At 42.1% G+C, this 22,980-nt stretch overlaps 1 protein-coding gene and 1 long non-coding RNA gene across 2 annotated transcripts; both read right to left on the minus strand.

Annotated features, from left to right (window-relative positions):
- Positions 1 to 1,664: 1,664 nt before the first annotated feature.
- Positions 1,665 to 6,373, minus strand: LOC310880682. Its single transcript, XR_014571852.1, has 3 exons — positions 6,327 to 6,373; positions 3,517 to 3,643; positions 1,665 to 1,892 (listed from the first exon to the last, which is right to left on the minus strand). It is a non-coding gene; the product is annotated as an uncharacterized lncRNA (long non-coding RNA).
- Positions 6,374 to 6,998: 625 nt separating this feature from the next.
- Positions 6,999 to 10,806, minus strand: LOC310881077 (uncharacterized protein). The gene is made up of 4 exons (XM_083797805.1): positions 10,774 to 10,806; positions 10,598 to 10,636; positions 10,444 to 10,497; positions 6,999 to 7,640 (listed from the first exon to the last, which is right to left on the minus strand). The coding sequence occupies exons 2-4, from the start codon at positions 10,622 to 10,624 to the stop codon at positions 7,335 to 7,337; spliced, it is 387 nt and encodes a 128-aa protein (XP_083653931.1). The 5' UTR covers positions 10,625 to 10,636; positions 10,774 to 10,806; the 3' UTR covers positions 6,999 to 7,334.
- Positions 10,807 to 22,980: the final 12,174 nt, after the last annotated feature.

The raw sequence follows: 22,980 nt of genomic DNA on the forward strand, positions 1-22,980 counted from the left end.
GCCAGAAGCCTACATACTTTTCTCCATCAAGGCAGATTCTGCTTTAGTGTTCTGCAACAGCCTACTAAATGCCTAAGAAAAAAAGTCAAGCTCCTTTATTATTTTACTTACAGAAGACGTAGGTAGCACTTCTGCCTCAGTAGATTTCACAACTGGAGATGAAAACGCAAACTCAGGACTGCTAACAGTACTTGTTGGTTGTATCTGTATTTTCAAAAGAATTAAAGGTTTATATTTAAGAGCAACAACTACCTGAATTCACTACCCAACAGAAGTCCCGCAGTGACGTCGAAAAACCTGATGTTTGAGTTATTTTGCAGATAAAAGTAATAATAAAACACAGGGAAGTTTCCAAGTGGGTATAGGACAATATCTTCAAAACCAAATTCCAGAAACTGAGAGGAAAAGCTGGAGATGCTACTTAGGTCTAAATGCACGGAAAAGCAAGCCAGGAAGCTGAAGAACGGCAAACTCAGCCCAATGATACTCCAAGAACTTCAGCAAACACCTCAACATGTTAAAGCAGCTGTCTACTTCAAACCGTACAAAAAATATTTCAAGTACTCTGGAACAGATTAATGTTTATTTTATTGCAATAATATGCCAATTATTGCACCCTAGGCTCATTCTATGTGAGGCTTATATGACCACGTTACCTCTAATTTAATAACTTAAATAAAGTTGTGGTTTAACCATTGCAGGCAACTAAGCACCACACAGCCACTCGCTCACTCCCTCCAAGTGGAACAGGGAAAAGAACCGGAAGTAAAGAAGTAAAGTTGTTAAATTTGAGGTAGCATTAATGACTCATCGCATGTAATGGCTACCTGGAAAGACAAATGCCATAACCCTGTACATACTCCCCACTCCTTCCCCTTCTTTCCCCCAGCATTTATTGCTGAGCACGATGCTAAATGGTGTGGAATATCCCTTCGGTCCTCTGGGCCCCGCTGTCCTGGCTGAGTGCCCTCCCAGCCTCTTGTGCATCCCCGACCTCCTCGCTGGCAGGGCAGCGTGAGAAACAGAAAAGGACTTGTCACTGTGTAAGCACTGCTCAGCAACAGCTAAAACACCAGTGCCTTACCAACACTGTTTTGCTCACAAATCTGCAACACAGCATCATCTACTACGAAGAAAATTAACTCTACCCCTGCCAAAACCACTATAAATAACGTGGCATAAAGTCCACACCCCCCTTCCCCCGCAGACTTCCACAGCATTTGAAGCAGTTATACAATCACGTTAAATGGGAGTTGGCAGGCTCTAAGACTGAGAGAAGCAGAATCAAAACATTTATGCCTTTTTCCCCAAACTGGCATACAACCCCAATTCATTCAGCTGCGTAGAAACTAATATTTGTTAGTTTCATGAGCACCACAGAAAAAGTCAACTCGCAATAAAGCAGTATACTCATTGTAAACATTATTTATAGCATAAAGATTTACCTTGCCCGCCGCCGTCGCTGCTGCATCTGCCATGCCTGCCGCCTCCGTTGAATTTGCCACGCTTGTCGTTGCCGCTGTTGACCTTGATATGTCCTTTGTCATCAGCAGGTATGGCATGCCCGCCGCCATTATTGGATATGTCAAGCCTGAGGGCACTGTTGAACACGTTATGCCTGACGTCGCCGTTGTATAAATCATGTCCTCCACCTCCTCCTCTGATAGATCTGTCAAGTCCTCCACCTCCGATGGATCTGTCATGCCCTCCACCTCTGATGGATTTGCCATGCCCGTCGCAGCTGCTGGAGTTGCCGTGCTCATTGCTGCTGTTGAAACAGCGCTCGGTGACGCTGAGACAGCGCTACTACCAACGAAACTGGAATTGAACTGAGGCAGCGATGCAGCACTGATGGGTAGGGGTATTTTCGGTAGCACTGGTTCCTCCACTTCCTAAAGTTGCAAATTTTAATTTTTCTTATACAAGACATACTACTTTCTCACCCCATCCCACCCAATTTATTAACAAAATTAAATAGAACAAAAATCCATACAAATTAAGAGAAAGCAAGTTTCCAGAAGAAATCCCGATCTCCCCACCTCTGTCTACCACGTCATTTTAATTTATGGCAGGCCTGCTTCCACATTATACTCTATTCAACAACTGTACAGCAAGAACACTGAAAGTTAACTCAAAACCTGTGCGGAACAGAGATGCACAGATCACATTTTTTTTCTTTCTTCTCTGTACTTTAGTCATCAAAGCTCTAGAGAAGCATCATCCTTTCTAACTACCCTCGCATGGCTTCAATTAAGAGTACACTCTCAAGACAAGTGAGAAAGTGTTCCTCTTGCAAAATTAGGCAGGATAGCTGCCAAAGTTTCTAAAGTCACTACAGCAGTGAACGTGGAAAAAGGTAATGTTTAAAGAAGCAGGTAGGTTCAACAACCAAACTAAACACAAAAAGCACCAAAGAAAGTCAGACTAGCAGCACTGAAGATTGTGTTCTGGTAAATACAGTCTATACCATGTATCAGGATGCAAATATAAAAATCAGAAAACAGCCTCTTAACAACTTCAATTTTCATCCCTGCCACTTACTTTATTTGATTACTAAGATTGGATGAGTTATGTTTTAAATGGCATAGGAAATCTGACCAAAATTTGTACAGTACTATCATGATCTACTTAGAAATGACTAGGCAGGGATGTAAGTTGGTACTACTGATATTCAGTGCATCCTGTAGCTTACATCTGTTTCACAGTTTTGATTTGAAAAGTTTATGGAACTTTTGATATTTGGACCATTATTTTATTTGTGTTACAGGAATAAACAACAGTGTTTACGATTTCTTTATATTGCATCATCCTGAAGTCCCATTTAATGATTTGAAACTTAAATTAACTTAAATACTTAATATTAACTTAATATTAATTAAATACTTAATATTAACGTAAATACTTAAATTAACTTACAGGCAGCTTATATAACATCCAATAAAAGAAAAATTAATCTGAATATTCATGGTCATAGTTTTATGGAATAGATTTTTCCTATTAAAATGAGAAAAAAACTCTCTCACAATGAGTTTGGTGAGTATCAAAAACTGAGTCATCGTTAGCAGACATGCAGAATGCTGTCTTCTACTACTCTTTCAAACTCTTGGCCTGTATCTTTCTGTATGACTTAAATATGAAACCAAAAATTAAGCTTTTTTTTTTCTTTTTATACTTGGCACTCGTTTCAAGTATCATTCCTGTAGAAAAACTATACAAACCTTCACCAAAACATTACTTCTCTTCTTAGGACTCATTCATTCAATTGCTAACGAGAAATGTTATAGTTTGAAGAATCTCCAAGGTAAGAGAATTAAAAATTTCAAAATTACATAAGCAAAGTTCAGGTATTCAAAGACAGGAAATCAATTGGAGCCTGCTCTGAAACCCACAAGAAAACAAAAACAATGCAAAAATAAAGCGGTATTGTTATAATTTACTATGATGCAATAAAACTGACACACTTAGCTAGTTACTTCAGTAAGCTCAGTGACAGCAATTAATTTAAGAGTCACTTACCTGTTCTTGTACAGCTCTTGATAAATAGTGTATTCCTCTTTCCCTTCTCATTTTGCCGCCTCCGCTACTCACTCCTGAAGACAGACCATTGGACGCAGCAGTACTGAATTTGTAGCTGGTCACATTGCTAGCACACGACAGTACAGAAGTTGGGGGAAACAAGAGAAAAAAAAATCACCAGCCAAATTTTTTTTCAAGATATTAGAGCTGTTATTAGTCCTAGAATTGAAACCTGCTGATCAGAAAAAAACTAAAGCTGTCTCACAAGTTGCTAAACGCTGGTAAATACTTGATGTTCTAAATAGGAAAAACTTTATTAACAGCAGCAATGAAAAGGACATACATAAGTGCACCGTTCACATGGGAACAATGACTAAGCCAGAAGACCTGAAATAGAAGAGCTGATTTAGATTGTTATTTTCCAGTGCTTCCTTTAAATAGGACTGGTTCTCTGATTCTGCGATGCACGTGTATCTTTTGCAGGGATATAAAAGAACAGCTCACAAAAATACAGAAAGAGTGCACATATGCACACATACACATGGGAAACACTGCCAACAGCTCTGATAGAATAGGGACGCCTTAGACTTGTGTGGCAAGGTAATATGGCCTAAGCTTCAGAAGCAGCTCTGGCTTTCATGTGGCCATCAGCAGGAACAGCAGAGGTGTTTGGGTATGCCAACATTCCAGAAGTCTTTTCAGACATGAATACAGATCCCTTTTGTAAGGCATACAAAGGCGTTTTTCTGGTACTTAAAAAAGCCTAGCTCAAAACCAGAAAGATATCCTAATCCAAGAGCAAATGGGGAAAAAATAACCCAAACCAGAAGTGGAATAGGGAATAACTCTAACAAAAGTACTATGGCAAGAAAATGAAGTATGCCTGGAAAAACCGTGACCTCAAAGCTTATCTTGCAGCCAATCAGTCAGTCAGTACAAAAGTGCATTAGATCGCACTGGAAGACACCAGGTCAAACTCCCACAATACTGAGGAGGAGAACTGGTCTAAACTTGTCAAATACTTGACAACAGCCTGCTTAGCACTGTAACTGCATAGAGGAAGACAGATCCCTAAGGCAGATGCTCAGACTTTTCTCTAATCCAAACTGTCAATCCATTAGAATTCTGAAAAAAGTCTTACATCAAAATAGATCTTCATTCAGACAACTATCGCTTGCCCATAACAGCCCATATTCCTCTTTCTGTTAACACCTGTGAGCTTCAAGGGGGCAAAGACAGTTGTCAGCCTTCAAGCAAGTCTAATCTACAATTGGACTCAGGATATAAAATATATATATATATACACACACACGCATAGATATATAGCATTGGTGGGCCAGAGATTTACTGAGTATTCCAACTCAACTGTCCAAAGGGACTCTTGCCAGCAGATCAGTGTGGTGCTCCTGCTCCAGAACATGGCACCCAACAGAGACCAGCATCACAAAAAACACTACCACCACTACCTACTCTACAAACAAAAGGTAGGGCACTGCAATAAACTTTGTGAACGAAATCAAAAGCAGTGTGAGTTTTCTGTATCTCCTTCCTAAATGGAGAAGTAGAAAGGAGTTCTAACAGAGACAATTTAGAACAGTTTGAAAAAAACATAATTAAAACCCAGCACCTGATTGCACCTGTACCAGAACCTTAAAGCCAGTCGCTTCCACCCCTAAAAAGGTGGTTGTTGTGAAGTCCAACTTTTAGATGCCAAAACAAAGTGTTGAGTTCTTTCTGCAAGCCAAAGAATGCCCATGGTCACCTAAGAATTGCTTGGCAGATGAGCATAGAGTCAACAAAATTCCCTGCTACTGTTCTTTGAAAAGAGCGACTCCCTAAAAACCGAGTGCAAAGTCCCTTAACTCAAGCATTATTACCCAAAACACCATTTGCCCAGAAGGAAAAGCCATCAATATTATCTGGAGGATAACTCATTTGACCTAAACCAAGAAAGCAGTATAACACAAAGCAGTCTCCTCAAGAAGAAATTCAATTAATTCTGCTGGATTTTTTTTATTTTAGAGATGAGTTAGCATTTGGCCTCAAATGATTCTAAAGAACACATGGTCTTCATGTGAACTCAAAGCAGACAATTAACTTCATCATGAAAGGAGTATTAAAAAAATGAATAATAAATCATAAATCTTCCTCCATGTTTTTGCTTAAAAAATAAAGAAAAAAACACATCAATAAACATCCTCCTGAACTGTAACTCACTTCGCCTACTTCACCTTCTAAAGAATGCTTCAGAAAGAATCATCCCATTAGGACAGAGCTTTCAAACTGCAAGCAATTAAATAGCTAAAACTAATAGCTTTTCCCCTAGGGAACATTAAGAGGGACAAATTATTTTGTTATAAGTAAACTGAGTTATAAACCATGAAATATCTGTCAAAGCAAAATTTGTAACGCTACAGATTTAGTTAAACTACAAAATGAGCCATATTTCCTGTAGAAGGAAAAAATAAGGCCTCCAATAGCAAAGATCCTTTCTGTGGATACAGCATTATAACGTGCTTCGTTTCCCATCTTCGTATCCTTCTCAGAAGATAAACTTGGGATAAAAAGCGGTGTATCAGTACTTTTATTCTTGCTCATCTTCCTTCCTTTCATAAAAACAACAATTTTCTCAAAGTTATATTGATCTTCAAACACAATCCAGACTTTGCAGCTGCCTCAAAATACAAAATTTTCATTGGATTTCCCATTCCTTTTACTGAGAACTGTCACCACCTTTCAGGTGCAGACCGTACTGAAAAAGGAGATTTCTTTCTTTCTTCAAGTAAGTTTTAAATTAATAGATGTCATACCTTTCAGATGGTTCTGCTCGCTGTTCTGCAGGCAAAGTCTTCTCTCTCATCCCCTGCAAGTTAAGTTTAGTTCAAGACTTAGCTGAATATGTACAGAATACACAAAGTACCAACAACCACTTCATGTGTTTTTTTGTGGTTTTTATTTTATTTATTTATTTTTAATTTTATAGCCCTGAATACACCTCACCTACTTAACGTTGTTCCCTAATTCAGCATTGTGGGTACAGTTCAGTTAAATTTTGGGGCTAAAGTAAGCATCACTGCTTCACTCAGCATTGAGGACAAACTGATAGAACACTAAATCAAATTTGTCAAATCCTCTAACAAAGAAAGTAATTATTTTAAACAAAATGACAAAAATTGTGTGTGGGGGGGGGAGAGTTTTCATCAAAACTTGTGTTTGCCAACCCCGTAAAAGGGACATACTTTTCTGTTTTCTATCATTTATCAACAAACAAGAAAAAAAAAAACTCTACCCCCCTAAAAACTAAGCAGTTGCTGCTACATTCATTTTAGAACTTTACCAAATGGAGATTGTGCTGGCTAAACAACACAGAGATTGAAAGAGTTAAAAGCAATAAGCAACCAGTATTACTGTCCACTTTGATTTCCAGCCTAAAAAGCCCATACACTTAACACGTGGTCATTTGTACACTCAGACTGATACTGGAAACACAGATGTTTTCGCAGAAAGAGATGCCCATTTAATTTTATGGAAAATTTATCAGACTCCATCTACTCCAAAGCAATCAAAACCGATAACTCAGCACATTGTCAGAACTCTCACTTGGAGCACATAGCTCACCTGGAATAGTTTACACAGAACACGAGCATGTTTCATCAGTGACAGCTTTGTGTACATGAGAATATAAAAGGAAAACATTTCTGTCTTTTAATATTCTTTCACTGAGAACAGGATGACTCAATAGCACATCATGACATCGTGAAAACAACCACAAGACACTGAGTGTTTCAAAAACAGAATTAAATCCATAAAAGCTCAATCTATTTCACAATGGTTCCCACTGCCTTAAAGCTCGCCTCAAACATACTATCAGTACTTTTTGCAAAGATAGGATAACAATTGGTTTGAGAAACATTCCAAGACTGGAAAAAAAAAACAGGCACATAAGGACTCAAAAATGTACTCACTTGGTACTTTGTGTCTCCTCTCTGGCAAATTTTGCTGGACTGAGTAGTTGAAGTCGGTGATGGTTCAGAATACCGCGTATAACGCATCGGTTGACGGTTTACCGTTGGTGTCACAAGTCTCTTAACAGGTGGAGGCTGGAATGCATTCTGGGATTCCAGCTTTGAAAGGGAAACAGCAATCAATTTATCCTTACGTCCACCCAAATTAATTCCAATATTTATTGATGAAAACAAATTACAGAACTATAAACCTCCCCCCATCGGTCTTGGCACTCAGTGAATACGATTTGAAAATTCTGAAGACCGTTCAACTTGTAGAGGGAAATCACCAGAAAACCAGTAACAAAATCCATAAAGCTATATATAAGTAGCCAAAGTCTGACTGAATTCCGTTTCAAAATTTGGCAGTTAGCTTCATAGACAAAATAATTCATGCTACCATAATTAAAATAACCCATGTTCCTAGAATATGCTCCTATCTTTTCCTCTGCCCACACTGTGATTTTTTTTTTTCAGTAGCTTAATTCATTAATTTAACATTCGAAGTGTTAAGCAACTAATTATACAGGCTTCTGGGCTTCACATTCCCTACATTTTCCCTCTTCAAAGTTACACAAACAATAGAACACACTCAAAAAAACCAACTTGTCAGTCTTACAATAATCTCATTCATTAAAATATGATCCAATGCTTTACATGTGCATTAGATGCACTTCAAGTAGTGGGTTTGACTTCCCTTTTCAAAGCATTTTCACAGACCAGAGTTAATTTTTAACACAGACCACTGCGTGTTCTGCAAAACTGACTTAACTGAACTGTCAGACAGAAAACAAACCCTAAAGGCTACAAGATTTACCGATGGCTCCGCCTGCGGTCTTAAGGATCAGAAAATACAGTCTTAGGAAGCATGCTATTGTTCAAATCAATACCAACAGGAAATTTTTGTTTACGCTGCAGCTTTAATTTCACAGTATCTCCCAGCTCTTAGTAATAGGATTCACACTCTCTCTAAAGTATATAAAAATACATCTTTCTAAAAAATATTACATTCAGTTTGAAACCTTGAATAAGACATGTTTTATGTAAGTTCACAAATCTACTTCGAGTGAACGACGGTTCATTGCTGGTTTTAAAGGTAAAAAAGAAAAATATTAATTCCCCCAGTTAGGCATTCAATACACCAAGAGCTATTCTGCCTGGTACAGTTCCTTGAAATAAGAAAAATACCACATCACTGCTACCCACTGCAGAAGTTTAGCCCGAGTGCACAAGTGTTCCGTCAACCGCATGTTCACTTTAGCAGGAAAACACACGATCGTCTCCTCAGCAAATAATTGCTTCTCATCACGGGCTACCCTTCTCCCGCCACCATTATGAATTCTAGTATTATGAATAGACAATCTATCTCCTTTCACCCACTGACAGCTGCGTGCAACATTCATTTAGTGGCTGACAATTTCAGGCTCTCTGTTGCAAATCTGGCAGATCTTTCTTAATGCCTTATCACAGGTGTATTGCTATAATATAACTGAGAATTCACACCAGATTTGGTTTTAGTTATTTGGATAATATTTATGATATACTTCACTTCTCCATGCCCTTGTAATTTGGCAGATGGTGAAAAGATGGTCCAGGAAATCTGAGATGTTTGTAAACTCTGAAGTGATTGTAAACTTAATTATACATCCATCCAATCAAGGAATTGGCACAGAAACTTCTTGAGACACTGTCCCTTTGCTCATTAGAACAGAAGATGAAAAGTTTGCACATCTTGTTATTTCCTTCAGTCACCTGATCTTCAAGTGGTCATTTAAGGGTTTTGCAATTTAATAAGCCCAAGGATACCCCTAACTAAAGTCGTCAAAAAAAGATGACTAGTTTTCATTTTTTAAAGAAAATGAAAGGAAATCATGCTTTACCACAGCATTATCACCAGTTCTGTGCTACCTCCAAATAGGAATTTAGGAGCGTTAAGATTTATAGCGTCAGAAAAGAAAAAGAAAAAAAAAAACCTCTACCCCCCTAAAAACTAAGCAGTTGCTGCTACATTCATTTTAGAACTTTACCAAATGGAGATTGTGCTGGCTAAACAATACAGAGATTGAAAGAGTTAAAAGCAATAAGCAACCAGTATTACTGTCCACTTTGATTTCCAGCCTAAGAAGCCCATACACTTAACAAGTGGTCATTTGTACACTCAGACTGATACTGGAAACACAGATGTTTTCGCAGAAAGAGATGCCCATTTAATTTTATGGAAAATTTATCAGACTCCAACGATGGTTCATCGCTGGTTTTAAAGGTAAAAATGAAAAATATTAATTCCCCCAGTTAGGCATTTAATACACCAAGAGCTATTGTGCCTGGTACAGTTTTGCAATTTAATGATACCCCTAACTAAAGTCATCAAAAAAAGATGACTAGTTTTCATTTTTTAAACAAAATGAAAGGAAATCATGCTTTACCACAGCATTCTCACCAGTTCTGTGCTACCTCCAAATAGGAATTTAGGAGCGTAAGATTTATAGCGTCGGAAATTAACAATTTTCCTCCTCTTTACTTTGAATGGTGATAAAAAGCACAAAAACTAGTTTTCTGTGCCCGAATGAACACGGAAGTCTGTACAAAGTCTATATGACCACTCAATCAGTATTTTTCTATTTGTGATCATTTCTTCAAGAGCAAACTTGCCTCAACAGGAATTTTAATATGCAGCTTCACCCCAAGTTGGGGGACAAGATAAAACGACTTGGTGTGTTCTAGAGTTGTTGCTCTCAACTTACAAAGATAACATAATTCTTAACCTGAGTAATCTTCACAGCCCATCATCTACTGTGGATACATGCCAATATTAACTTGATTTGATGTCTATGTTGTCACTGAGGTTTGAGAAAATTTTTCTAATAGTGATAAAGCATTGAAAAAGTTATCTACCTCAGCTTAAGACATTATTGGTTCTTACCTTTCTTCGTTTGGACTGGAAGTCAGTAATATCCGGTTTATCTATGTCCGGAGGCTAAGGGAAAAAACAAAGCATAACTATTAGAGGGCAATTTTTTTTTCCTGAGAGAGAGGGTTCCCTGCAACAAAAATGTGGGGGTTCATGGTCAACTTACACAACACAGCGGCAAAAGAGATGTCATTCTTTTAGCATCCTGTTGAAAAAATAGCGCAATAAATTAAACCGGCCACAGCGTAAGGAAGAATAGTTTTATCTTTATCCTTTGATGGCACATTTACTAAGTTTTATAAACACATGAAGCAAAAACAGATTAAAAGAAGTGCTATTTACCAACAAAGCGGTTGACAGCTGCTCCACTGCCTCCAAGATGCACCACGCTGAGGTACTCAAGGTAGCGTGGGACCACACAGTTTCTTGTCTAGCTTTCGCTCTCTTTTGTGCCTGAAAAATTAGCATTTTAAGCGTTACAATGGTCAATTCTCAGCTAAGGAGGCATGTATTTTATGTCCCAAGGCTACACTGATGATACAATCAATATATTCTGATGACAGAGAAACATGCAGTCACTGGGAGTTCAAGCCATAAAGAAGAGAATACATTCGGAGTTTAATGAAGTTTACCTTGGGCCTCAGTGCATCTTGCACGTGCTTGTTGCACGAGCAATAAAAGAACTCCGTACTTGTAAAAGGTCAAGACGGATGATGCCAGGACTGCTAAGGCCTCCGAAGCAGTAATCAGGGAAACAGAACTCAAGAAAAGGCTTGTGGTACAGAAAGCATTTTCAGTAACAACACAGACCTCAGAGTTTCACGATGGTCTAAGTGTACCATCTTAAAATCAGTGTATACAATCATAACCAGGAACTAGTTTTACTTCTCTCTTGCTTCCTCCCTTCCCCCAAGATTAAAGTTGGCTGCAAATCTTTGTCTTAAAAGATAAAGATCTGATTTAAACTGTAACAGATCTAAACATTACACTGAAAAAGTAAACTGTTTATTTGCACCACCCAACTTCAAATATCAGTCAAAAACTTCCTTTGGTGTGACTTTTTTTCTTCCCAGGTTAAACCCCTCATATAACCACACTGTGCTTATCACACGATGTGAAGACAGGAAGCAGACCACGCAGCATGTAAAAACACAAGTGAGACTCACAGAACCACAGAATGGTTAAGGTTGGAAGTGACCTCTAGAGATCGCCTGGTCTACCCCCCCGCTCAAGCAGGGCCACCCCGAGCAGGTTGCCCAGGACCATGTCAAGTCAGCTCTTGAAGACCTCCAAAGAGGGAGACTCCACAGCCTCTCCGGGCAACCCGTGCCAGGGCTCCATCAGCCGCACAGTGCAAAAGCATTTCCTGATGCTCAGACAGAGCCTCACGTTTCAGTTTGTGCCTGTTGCCTCTTGACCTGGCACTGGGCACCGCTGAAAACACAATGGCTCTCTATGCTCTTTGCACCATCCATTCAGGTATTTATATACACCAATAAGATCCCCCCTGAACCTCATCTCCTCCATGCTAAACGGGCACAGCAGTCCCTGCCTCTCCTCAGAGGAGAGGTGCTCCCAGTCCCTTGATCTTCTTGGTGGCCCTTCGCTGGACTCTCTAGTACCTTGCTGTCATTCACAGCAAGCAGCAAGAAGCAAGCTACTCTCTCCTTTAAAAGCCTAGTATTTTGGTTCCTCTTTTTACCATAATGCAGTAATATTGTAAAAAACAAAAATAGCCGACCAAAGAGGGTTCCCAGCTTTGCACCACAAGGTTTCAAGGTTTCCCGTAAGTGAGGTACTTGTACTGCCCTTTTTCCGTTGCACAAATGGACTGTCAGAACAGAGCCAGCAAACCCGCGTTTTCATTTTCTTCAAATTCCTTTTGATTTATCGATAAAAGTCACTTTCATTTAAATACATTCCTACCAAACCTGATTTGACTTTCCTTTTCGATTCAGCTCTAGCTAATCAGAGTTGTCAGCAGTTTTTATTTGCTATTTCCAAGAACTCTTGGGGGCAAATAACTCTCTCCAAGAACTATATGAATCATTCAAAACAGAAAGCATGTTACTGCTTATCTTGGGACTGCATTTAGTCCTGCATGCCTCTGTGTACCAGAAGAACAAAGGATCAGCAAAGTTGATTTTAGATATTTTCAAAGACTGCAGGTTTATACAACATATCCATAGCATGAATGTAGGCATGCTTGGAAAAGAAGATCCACAGATAAATATTAGCCAGGTTTGACTACTGTAGCTTTTGCTACCATAAACACAAGTTTTCAAAGTTATGCTGTCATTGGTTTTTTTGCATCAAGTTATTTTAACGTAATGTAGTCAGAGGCAGACAATGGCACTTGAATGGAATTTTTTGAAAGACCTAACAACAGAGGAAACCCCAACTACCAACAACTAGCCCAAACTGTCATTCTTGTTCTTTCTGACAAGTATTACCTGTGGTAAAAACTGTCATTAAAGAATTTAAACAGAAATCAATCTCGTCTATTTTTGTAGACCAAGAGGGCAGAAGAGCAACTGTTACCACATATTCAGCTCCCTGCTCAAAGCTCCTTTGGCAGTGCTGCTTTTTTTATTTCCATCACTATTTCCCACTACACTACTTTTCTCATACCTGATAAGGTTCCGTCTTTGGCTGCCTTGATCTTACAGCTGCACCACCGGCATAGGCCGTCTTTCCGGGGTAAAATGGAGAAAACCCAAGCTGGTTTTGCTTAAAAACAGACGTGCTTCCACGTACCTACGGAAACACAGTATGAGAAGTGGATAGAAAAACAGGTACACATTCAAACTGATTAAAAGAAATACTGTGCAGTACTTACAGGACACAGTCCTCCAAAAACAAATAAACTGAATGCAGGTTTCTTAGAGCTAGCTGCAGAATGCTGCGAGAGGGAATGAGTTCTTTCAGCTTCTGTGGGCCAGAGCAGTGACGATGAAGTATTTTTTAAAACTGCAACATCTGCCAAAATGACGTATGCTAGATGTAAATGCCTCTCGTACGTACAGAACTTTAACAATAAAGATCACACTAATTCAAGTTCTTCAATACAGAAAAATAAGCATGACTTCAGCTTCTTTAAATAGATCAACTTCACGTACAGACTGAAAACCAAGTATCACCTACAAACTTGAAAACTGTTCACAGAGCTGCAAGTAGTTTTCACCAATCTTACCAAGTTAATACTGTGCTTCCAATGCAGGTATTTTTTTCCTTCAGGCTAAGATAAAAGAGGACCGCATAAACATCAGTGCATTTGTACGGACAAAGCTTTTTTCTGTGTTGGTAAAAGGCTGGAGGCCAGCACAGATCATAATCGCACAGGTTTTAAACCTGGAAGATTCCCCAAAGGCTGCTCTAAGAGTTAACGATCTTCTGCCCATGTATGTTTTACGAAGACACACCAGAAAGTTCTAGTGCACTCAGGTTATATTGCTAAAGCCCAGCAACTCTACTCTCAGCTGTACAAAAGTTCTCTGGAAAACCTGCTGAGCACACGTCAGTCCCTGTCTATATGGGGGACTAGAAAAAGCTGCAAACCTGCTGTTCGCCCTTTCAGCGAGAAGACCTACGTACCAACCTACATCGACACGATGCTTATTTTTTATTTTAAAATGGTGTGCTTTCCTCAATGAATTTGGCAAAAGACATGAAAGTATTGACAGCTGAAGCCTTCTACCAAGAAAGGTCAAAAAACAGCCTATAGCTTATGTCAGAGTAGTTTCTTTATCTTCTCTTGCTGAAACACAGGAAAACATCTCGTGTTCCTATTTGTCACCTGCACTTATTCACATTTAACCAGCTGTCTGTTAGATATTCTGAGTCACTCTTCCTTCTAGACAATCAGCCTAGTTGTCAAGCTACGGCAAGTCAGCCTGATTTCCTACCGTCCCAGTTCAAAATTTACATATAACCTAGCTGAATGTGTATATTTCAGCATTGACTCTTTCTAACATCAGGGTATCATAAACGTATTCCAAAGCACGCTTCTATTAAAAAGGTGATAGAATTATATACTTCTAAAACACTAAAAATTCAATTTAATTCTCGCATCCAAAGTTGACATTCACCTATTTTATTTACTAAGGTGATGTGGAATATTAAAGAACGCAAGGTACTTCACATTAAAAAAAAAGTCAATTAAACAGAGAACACAAAAATCACCTTCATCAGATGCTCTAGAGGAGGAATCACTGGTTGTTGAGATGTTATCATCGTCTTGTTGAGAGGTAGAATCTTCTATTTCTTTTATGAAGGACAGCCTAGGACTGCCAATGCCAAATATAGAAGATGTCGAGGGCTGACAAGGTGGGACAGGAGAATCCAGCATGGTATAATTCAGACGGCTCCGATGAAGAGAGGGCCTTGTTAACACAACTGGGAAGTTCAGTGCTGATCTACTTGTGGATGGTTCTAGACAAGAACAGGGAGATAATTAGCTTTGCTATAGACAAGCTCACAGAAGCCAAAACCTGTTTCCTATCGACAGCCATGCTATTGCCAAGTTCTAAGCGCAAAAAGAGAGAAGCCAAATTTAACTTCTTCCTCACCCAGATACGGTTGCATCTAACTGTCTGGCTACAACAACAACACTGCTTGCGATACACAGTATTAATGTTGCATCCAGAAGTAGTTAACTATGAGGATTTACAACACCACATTCTGACCCCGTGCTCAAATGCTCTAACGCTGACTTGGCCGTTCACTAAATCAAACATATATACTCCTTCTCCCATGTACAGCTTGCAATAAGCTTTACAAAATTTGAGATTACACGGTAAATTACAGATAACACTGCAGCTTCCATAATATTGGAACAAAGGTTACATTAATCTGAATACACAACATGAAAATGAACGTTTGCAGTACTTTTTTCCCAAGTTCTTCCATATCAGCTCACGTTAGAGGCAAAACATCATCTCCTACCCATTAACTATTGGGATTTTGACCCAAGGGACAAGGATGTTGACCCAAGTAACCAGATGAGCATTTTTCCCTCTTGAAGCAAAGGGTCTGCAAACAATGCCAGTGGCCTGGAATAGGTGGCCTTGAAGTCTATCTTGCTAAAAAAAATCTTATTCTTAAGCATAGTATTCGACACCCACGGACAGCAACATAAGCTGCAAAAGGTTCCAGGGTGTCCACCTGCTCCTGATCTCCTGGAGTTAGCAAGCTTGCAGTGCAGCTGTTCTTAATGAAAGCTCCTTTCACGCAGTTACATAGGAAAGCCAACATGTGTTCCTCAGTCACGAAGACCTTCTCTATTCTTTTCTCCAAACTCATTCCCAAGCTACAGCTACACAGAAAGCCATCAATCTCCTTGTTTACAATTAGATGAGATTGGAGGCAAAGATATTTCCTCCTTATTTTTTGATTCTGCCAACAACAGAAGCAACTGACTTTCCACATTATCTATGGTTACCTACGCACGCTCAGACAAAACTTCTTTACTTATTAAAAGCTGACTTCCCCAAAACAGCTAATTTAAGAGAAACTCAAATAAGAATAGATGCAAATTTATACAACAGGACTACAGGAACAGTGAGAGGCACTGGATATAAGACAAATTAATCTTTCATGAGGTAAAGGAGTTGCAAACCTCGTTGCCAACGGTCAAATACCTTTTCAAAGACACCCCCTCCCCCCGCGTAGACCTTAAAATTATTGAATATTTTAAGGATAATAATCTCATAAACCACATCCGTGCACAAGTTCCCCAGTTCACCATCAAGTTAACAAGGAACTTTACTAAATTGATCAAAGCCCAGAACAAAAAAAACCAAAACAAAACAAACAAACTCAGGACACGAGACGGAATTTTCCTCTGCCATTCTAGCATCTAGTCTTTTGTTTCGAAGACTGCAAAACAAATTAATTTTTTTAATTGCCTTAGGCAATTAGACAGATTTTCATTCCATATCTTTTAAAAGATGGAAAATGCAACCCAGCACACTTGCAAATGACTTATTTTCAGCATTTAGCACCTGGCTAATAGAGTACCTAAAGTTAACTGATGCCTTCCAAGAGCATAAGATGTATGCTTCGTAACTGTGTATACAGTTTAAAGCTAAGACGGTTTCACAAACAGTTGTTTCGACTTTTTTGATTGTTTGTTTTTTTTTTTCATTCTGTCAAAACCCTCATTCCAATTTCCTTTTGAAATTCAGATTCAAAACTAGAAATCTGTGAATAAATACAGATGGCCAGAATTCCAAATGATTTTTCACATACCTCGTCTACTAATTCCTGCTGGTTCAGGCGTGAAACTCTCATCGATTATGGTATCTTCATCTGAATAATCGTGATGATAGTTTACCGGAGTCTCCTCCTGGTTTGCAGATTCATTTCTGTCTACACACTCCTCCTCACGCTTATTGAAATACTTCTGCAGCCAGGCCGGTACAATATTTTTCACAGTTTCTGTCATTCTGCTAATTAATCCCTGCTTGAAAGAAAAAACACTTGTTTAATTACAGAAACGCAGTCAACAGCATATGCTGGGATACCACCTTCCACGGACCTTGAAGACAGATATTATACAGCAAATATTCAGAAGACGACGACGAGGTTGATCCCTGGCATAGGATCGCTACACTTCTGGTAAACCTAAATTCACCTAAGATTGATTTACAACTACCTATCACTGTCTGCACTTCCAAGTGACCTTGGCAAGGTTCAAAGTTTTGAAACCTCTGCCAAAATTCACCAGCAGGTCGTCAATCTGCAAGGCTATCAGGAAACTCTACGCCTGAACAGCTCCTGACCTACAGACTTGTTCCAGGACTCTTCCTCTTCGCACCCTCACGTGAAAACCAACTAAACCAGAAGTTCAGCAATTATCTACTGCGACAGTCAGGACCATACTACCCATTAAAATCAGTGAATCTAAATATTTTCAATTTTAGTAATGCTGAATTGCAGTGACTATACGCACAAAAACCAGTTCTGCTCTCAACAGTCAGGCTAACCCAGAAGATGTCCTGGAAGAAACACAGCTATAGCTATAGCACCAGCACCTCCTCTTGCAAGAGCCTTCTAAAGCTGTTGCTGTATTTTGTAGAAGACTGACTCTGCGGCATACATCGGGTACGATCGGAGAATTCCCACCTGACCGAAAGCCCCAGGAACTACGGTTAAATAAAAGATAAATTAATATAAATGAATATAATTAATAATAAAAATTAATAATAAAAATTAATATCCAGAAAGCTGACAATCATGAGCTAGGCATCCTGCTAATCATCCCTCCTGCAGGCAGGGGGAAAAAAAAAAGGTAAATTAGATCCAGGACTAGTTCCCAGGAACTTTGAAGCTGCTAACTATACTGCCTACAGTGCCCAGGCACCTTCAGAGCTTAATGGTAAGAGACAGAGGGTTTGGTGGGCTGTAATTATGATCACAAGCACACAAAACACATCTATTTAAGTATTTCTAAGAATCGACTTATCGACTAAAGTTGTAGGGGGAAGGATGAGAAAAACAGCGGGGTAGGGATCAGAACCAGAGGTATAACCTCACAAAATCGCATCGGTCGCTTTCGTGCCTCCCCAACTGCATCACTGAGAGACAATTAACATTAAGCCACAGAACCTTCTGCAGAGTGGACATGATATTGAAAATAAACTGAAATTAATTGACAAATGCTCTAAGCAAGCTATCTGCTCAAAGCTCGTCCTTTTACGTTATGAACATTTGCACGATTCGTCTGGTTACAAAGCTAACTGCTATAATAAATGCACACATGTAACACCTATCAGTTTGTCTATTTATCAAATCATTAAAACTCTTCCCCGATAAGTTACTGTTAATTTGATCTGCGCTGGATGTGCAGCAGCCATTCTCTGTGCAGAATCCCCCAGATATCCCCACGCACGTGTTTGCTCTGGCACACTCTTTAAATAAACCTACTGGAAAACACGCAGAGATAACAGACAATGGAAAAGTTAGAAAACCATCTCCACTGATTATTTTCAATCCACGTGTAAGGTTTATCAGTTAGCTACACAGTGTCGGCACACGCAAGCTATGGCACTTTCAACATTAATGCACTGTTCAAGCCAGAGGTTTCAACGGTTGCTCTGTAAGCGTGGGGAATGTTTGCATTGCCCTTCCAGGCCAGCTTTAGATGGACAAGATTGATTGTCAATATATGGTATAAGGGACTTGGCATTTCTGCAAGTGATAAAAACCTAATTGAGCAGCTATCCATGCGTAGCGCTCCCTTGGTTTTGCATATGATAATCAGTCCCCTCAGCTACGTTGCTCATTTAATAGCGGAGAGGTTTTGGCTGAACAAACATGTGCAGAGGGCATCTCCAGAGCATCTCCCTGGGCGTCCTGACATTTCTTAGCAAAGAGCTGCTGGGAGGGATCTCGGCGCGTCCCCCCTCCAGCACGGGGATTTTCACACCCCGAATTGACGGACCGCTTTCACCATCAACCTGCTGTACCCTACAGCACAAACGAGAAGCAAAGCCTGGCAGGTAACGTTCAGAGAATTGATGATGGGCTGAGGAGGGGTGCAGGGAGCGGGGAAAGCCCTGGGGGTGGCACTGGGGGTCCTGAGGGCAGCGGGCTGGGGGTGAAGGGGAGGGGGAGGAGGGGGGTAATGGGCTGGGTAGAGGGGTAAGGGGGTAAGTAAGGGGCTGAGGGGGTAACTGAGGGGGTTAGGAAGGGGCTGAGGGGGTAACTGAGGGGGTTAGGAAGGGGCTGAGGGGGTAACTAAGGGGGTAACTAAACGGTTGAGGGGGTAACTAAGGGGGTAACTAAGCCGTTGAGGGGGTAACTAAGGGGGTAACTAAGCGGTCGAGGGGGTAACTAAGGGGGTAAGGAGGTGGGTAGGGGGTAACTAAGGGGATAAAGGGGCGGGTAAGGTAAGGGGGTAAGTAAGGGGGTAACTGGCGGGCTGAGGGGGAAGGGCCCGCTGTGGGGGGGCCGCTCCTCACCCGCTTGCTCCTGGCACAGGGGGGCTTCGCGGCGCCCAAACGGTGGCGCCGCCTCTTCACCTTGCCGCCGGCCGCTCCTCCTCCTCCTCCTCCTCCTCCTGCTCCTCCTCCTCCTGATCGGGCTCCTGGGCTGCCGCCCGGCGCCCCGCCGCCACCGGCCCTGCCACCGCCGGCCATGCCGCTGCCGGTCGCGCCGCTACCGGTCGCGCCGCCCGAGGCCATACCGCCCCCCCCCCGCGTTCGGTGCCGTCACGGGGCCCCCCCGCCCCCCGCCGCCACGCGCCGCGGGGCCTGCCCTGCCCCTCGTGGGAATAAAAATGTTGTTTTTGCAGAGTTACGTTGTTTAAAGGTAAGGAATGGGGTATCGAGGTGTGCTTGCAGCGATAAGAACGCTTAGCAGGCGACCTTGTAAAATGCAGACAACCAGACTCCGTAGAACAATTCGGGGAAAATCACGGTGTTGAGTCAAGTCAGGTAAGTGAAGAACCATTACCGCTTCAACCAGTAAAAAAGTCGAAAGAAATTCGAAATTTAACAGGCCGGCAACTGAAGGCCATGCATTGTCTGGGAAGCATCAGACAGATTGTGAGCCTGGATCACCCCCTCAGTGGGGAAACAGGGGAGGGTCCCGTCATCAAAAAGTATATAAACTGGGTTTTGGAACCAGCAGGGGCGCTCCTGCTCGTGGGACGCCCGCCACTGCGATCGCGAATAAATTCCTGCTTCGCTGAGCTCCTCGCCTGAGCCCAAGTTATTGGCTACGGAGTGTTTCTCACAATTTGGGGGCTCGTCCGGGAGCCAGTCGCCTACTGGGGAGCCCCACCGCCGCAGCAGCAGGAAGGCATGCCCCGCTGATTTCAGCGGTCCTGTGCATCGACGGCGGCGGTTCTGCGGAGAGCTGACAGAGGGCCCGAGACTGATGAAAGAGGCAGGATCCGTGAAGGAGTGGGGAAGGGAAGAAGGCAGGCACTCCGGCTTTGAGAATTGATCCGGTAACTCTGTGCACAGACCAAGGTAAGAAATAGGAAGTATTGCCTTGGGGGTCGGGTGAGACTCTGTGTGCCGTGTGATTGAGACGTACTTTTGTACGGAGCGAGTGTGGAGTCCTGATCCGCGGTTCCGCAGCTCCGCGAGGGGCGCGGCCGGAGACGGACGAAGCGTGAGATAAGGGAGAGAAAGGAAGAGTCTCGGGAAATGTGGTGTATGGTAAGCCCTTGCACGGGGAAGTGCTTGGCAATACACCAGGGAAATTTGGTGTGCGGTAGTCCTCGCACGGACGGGACGCCCGCCACTGCGATCGCGAATAAATTCCTGCTTCGCCGAGCTCCTCGCCTGAGCCCAAGTTATTGGCTACGGAGTGTTTCTCACACCCTCCCCCTCCCTCCCTCGCGCGCCCCCTCCCCTCACGGGAACGCGCGCCCCCCCCTCCCGCTGCCGCTCCCGTTCCTCGCCCCGCCCCGGTCCCGTCCCGGTCCCGCCGCCCTCCCGCTCCCGCCCTCAGGACCCGGCCGCCATAATGAACCCCGGCCCGGCCACCGTAAGCACGGGGCTAGGAGTCACCTCCAGAGCCTCCCCGCGCCGTGGCGCCGACCGCTGGTGTGCCGCAGCACCGCGCCGGGCGTGGGACGGCGCCCCGAGCCCACAGTGCTCGTCAGAAAAGCCCCGCACCGACAACCGATACCCCCGCACCGACAACCAACAGCCCCCACGCCGACAACCAACGCACAAGCAGTGTTTTAGGCCGGATTCGTGGCCCCGTTGGTCCGGGAAGCAGTCGTCACGCTAAATTCTACCCCACGGCAGGGGAACGATGGGCATCGTGACAGATCGCCGCCCCAGAAAATAAACACATAAATAAAGAATAAAAACGATAACGGGACATGAATCGTGCCCTTAATAACAGACATTGGGCAGTGAAATCACCGACTTCTGCAACAATACGTGCTCAGGGAACTGACTAAAACCCCTCCTGCATCGGCCATGTAATAGCTAGGCAAACATCACATAATACTTCCCTCCCTCATGTACACCAAACCTATTAAGGCAACCATAGTAGTGTGATAACGTGATTTTTCTCCTCCAGATCAGCGTCAAAGGCAGCTACGCTAGGTTTGCTCATAAGTTCAAACGCTGCTTTATTTATTTATTTGAATGCCATTTTTCTTATTTAGAAGGATTTCCATAGGGTGACAGGCCTTTAATGACACTCACGACTCAGAAACATTTGCCGATGCAGTCAAACGGTGTCTATTAACGCGAGGCACTGAAGTTAATTGGTATTAGAAATGAGCCAAAACGAAAGGCAAGTATCTGCGTGTCCAGCAGAATGACAGCGATCATCACCATTTGATCAACCTTCCCTGTGAGGTCTATCTGCAAGTTACTTTGAGGTAGCGCTAGAAAGAAGCGGTTGGTCCAGAGCATCCCTGCAAAAAGAAACATCCACGGCTTAAGTACCGTTTACTCTTTTGGTATCCTTTTAAGTACTTTTTACCCGTTTCGGACTCCTGCCTCTTCCCGGCTCACTGATGACAGCATTAGCAGCCCCTCAAGCTACTGTCCTACAGCCTTTCCCATCAGTGAAGAGATAGGAAAAACCCCACTGCTTCTTGGAAGAGAAAACCAGCAGGTTTTTGAATAAAAGCACTCTCTGTTGCAGCTAGGTACAATGAAAAGAGTTTATGAAATCATTACGGGACATTCTTGTAGAAAACTTCCTCAAGCTTGGAAGAAAAAAAACATTTCAGCTAAGTAAAACAGAAAATAACTGGAAGAAGTGAAGTATGGCGGTGTTGGAAAAGTTGCTTCAAAGACTTGTTTAATTAAAAAGAAGGAAAAAAGCAAGTTCCTACTGCAATCCCATCTTTGTCAAACTGATGGCGGGCACCAGTACGATGTGTTCAGCTAACACAGGCTGGAAGTTGTAACTGCAGCTGTGAAGTTTACCCAGTAAAAAGACTCCGCAAAGCATTCTAGCAGTTCCGATGCAATCACTGCTTCCTGAATTTGTGACTCACGGTTAACACGGCAGTACAGGAAGAAGTCTGGCATTCACTGTGCTCTTACGGTAAAGAATCTGCCCTGCGCACACCATCCCAAGCCAGGTATGCGCTCCTAACAGGAAAGGACGATAGGCTGATAAGTCTCAGCAGAGGGAAAAAGACATCAGAGAACTACTTTATAACAGCAGCACGCGGGCTGCAACCAACGTTCTCTTCCTCTCATCATTTTCATTTCTGTGGACTCCAAGAGAATACACTCCCAACATTTTTCAGCTCTGGAGAACAAACAGCCCAACCAATCTCATTCACTGAACTACAAAACTGGTATTTTCGCTATCTAGTCCGGAAAAGGAGGCGCACGTCTCTAACGTACAGTGTAGAGACCTTGTTAATAGGCAAAGTCTGCATAAAATAGGTGGCCACAGCCTGATTTTCTGACGTTCAGGGCCTTGGGTCACACACCACCACAGCATCAGACTTAATGAAGTCACCAATCTATGTGGGCCTCTCGTTACACAGGTCACATGTTATGGACCAACCTCTCAAAGGCCAAAAACCAGCACTGATACTGCCGGGCCAACACA

This window comes from Anser anser (genome assembly GCF_964211835.1).
Source record: "Anser anser genome assembly, chromosome: 13".
Taxonomy (NCBI): Eukaryota; Metazoa; Chordata; class Aves; order Anseriformes; family Anatidae; genus Anser; species Anser anser.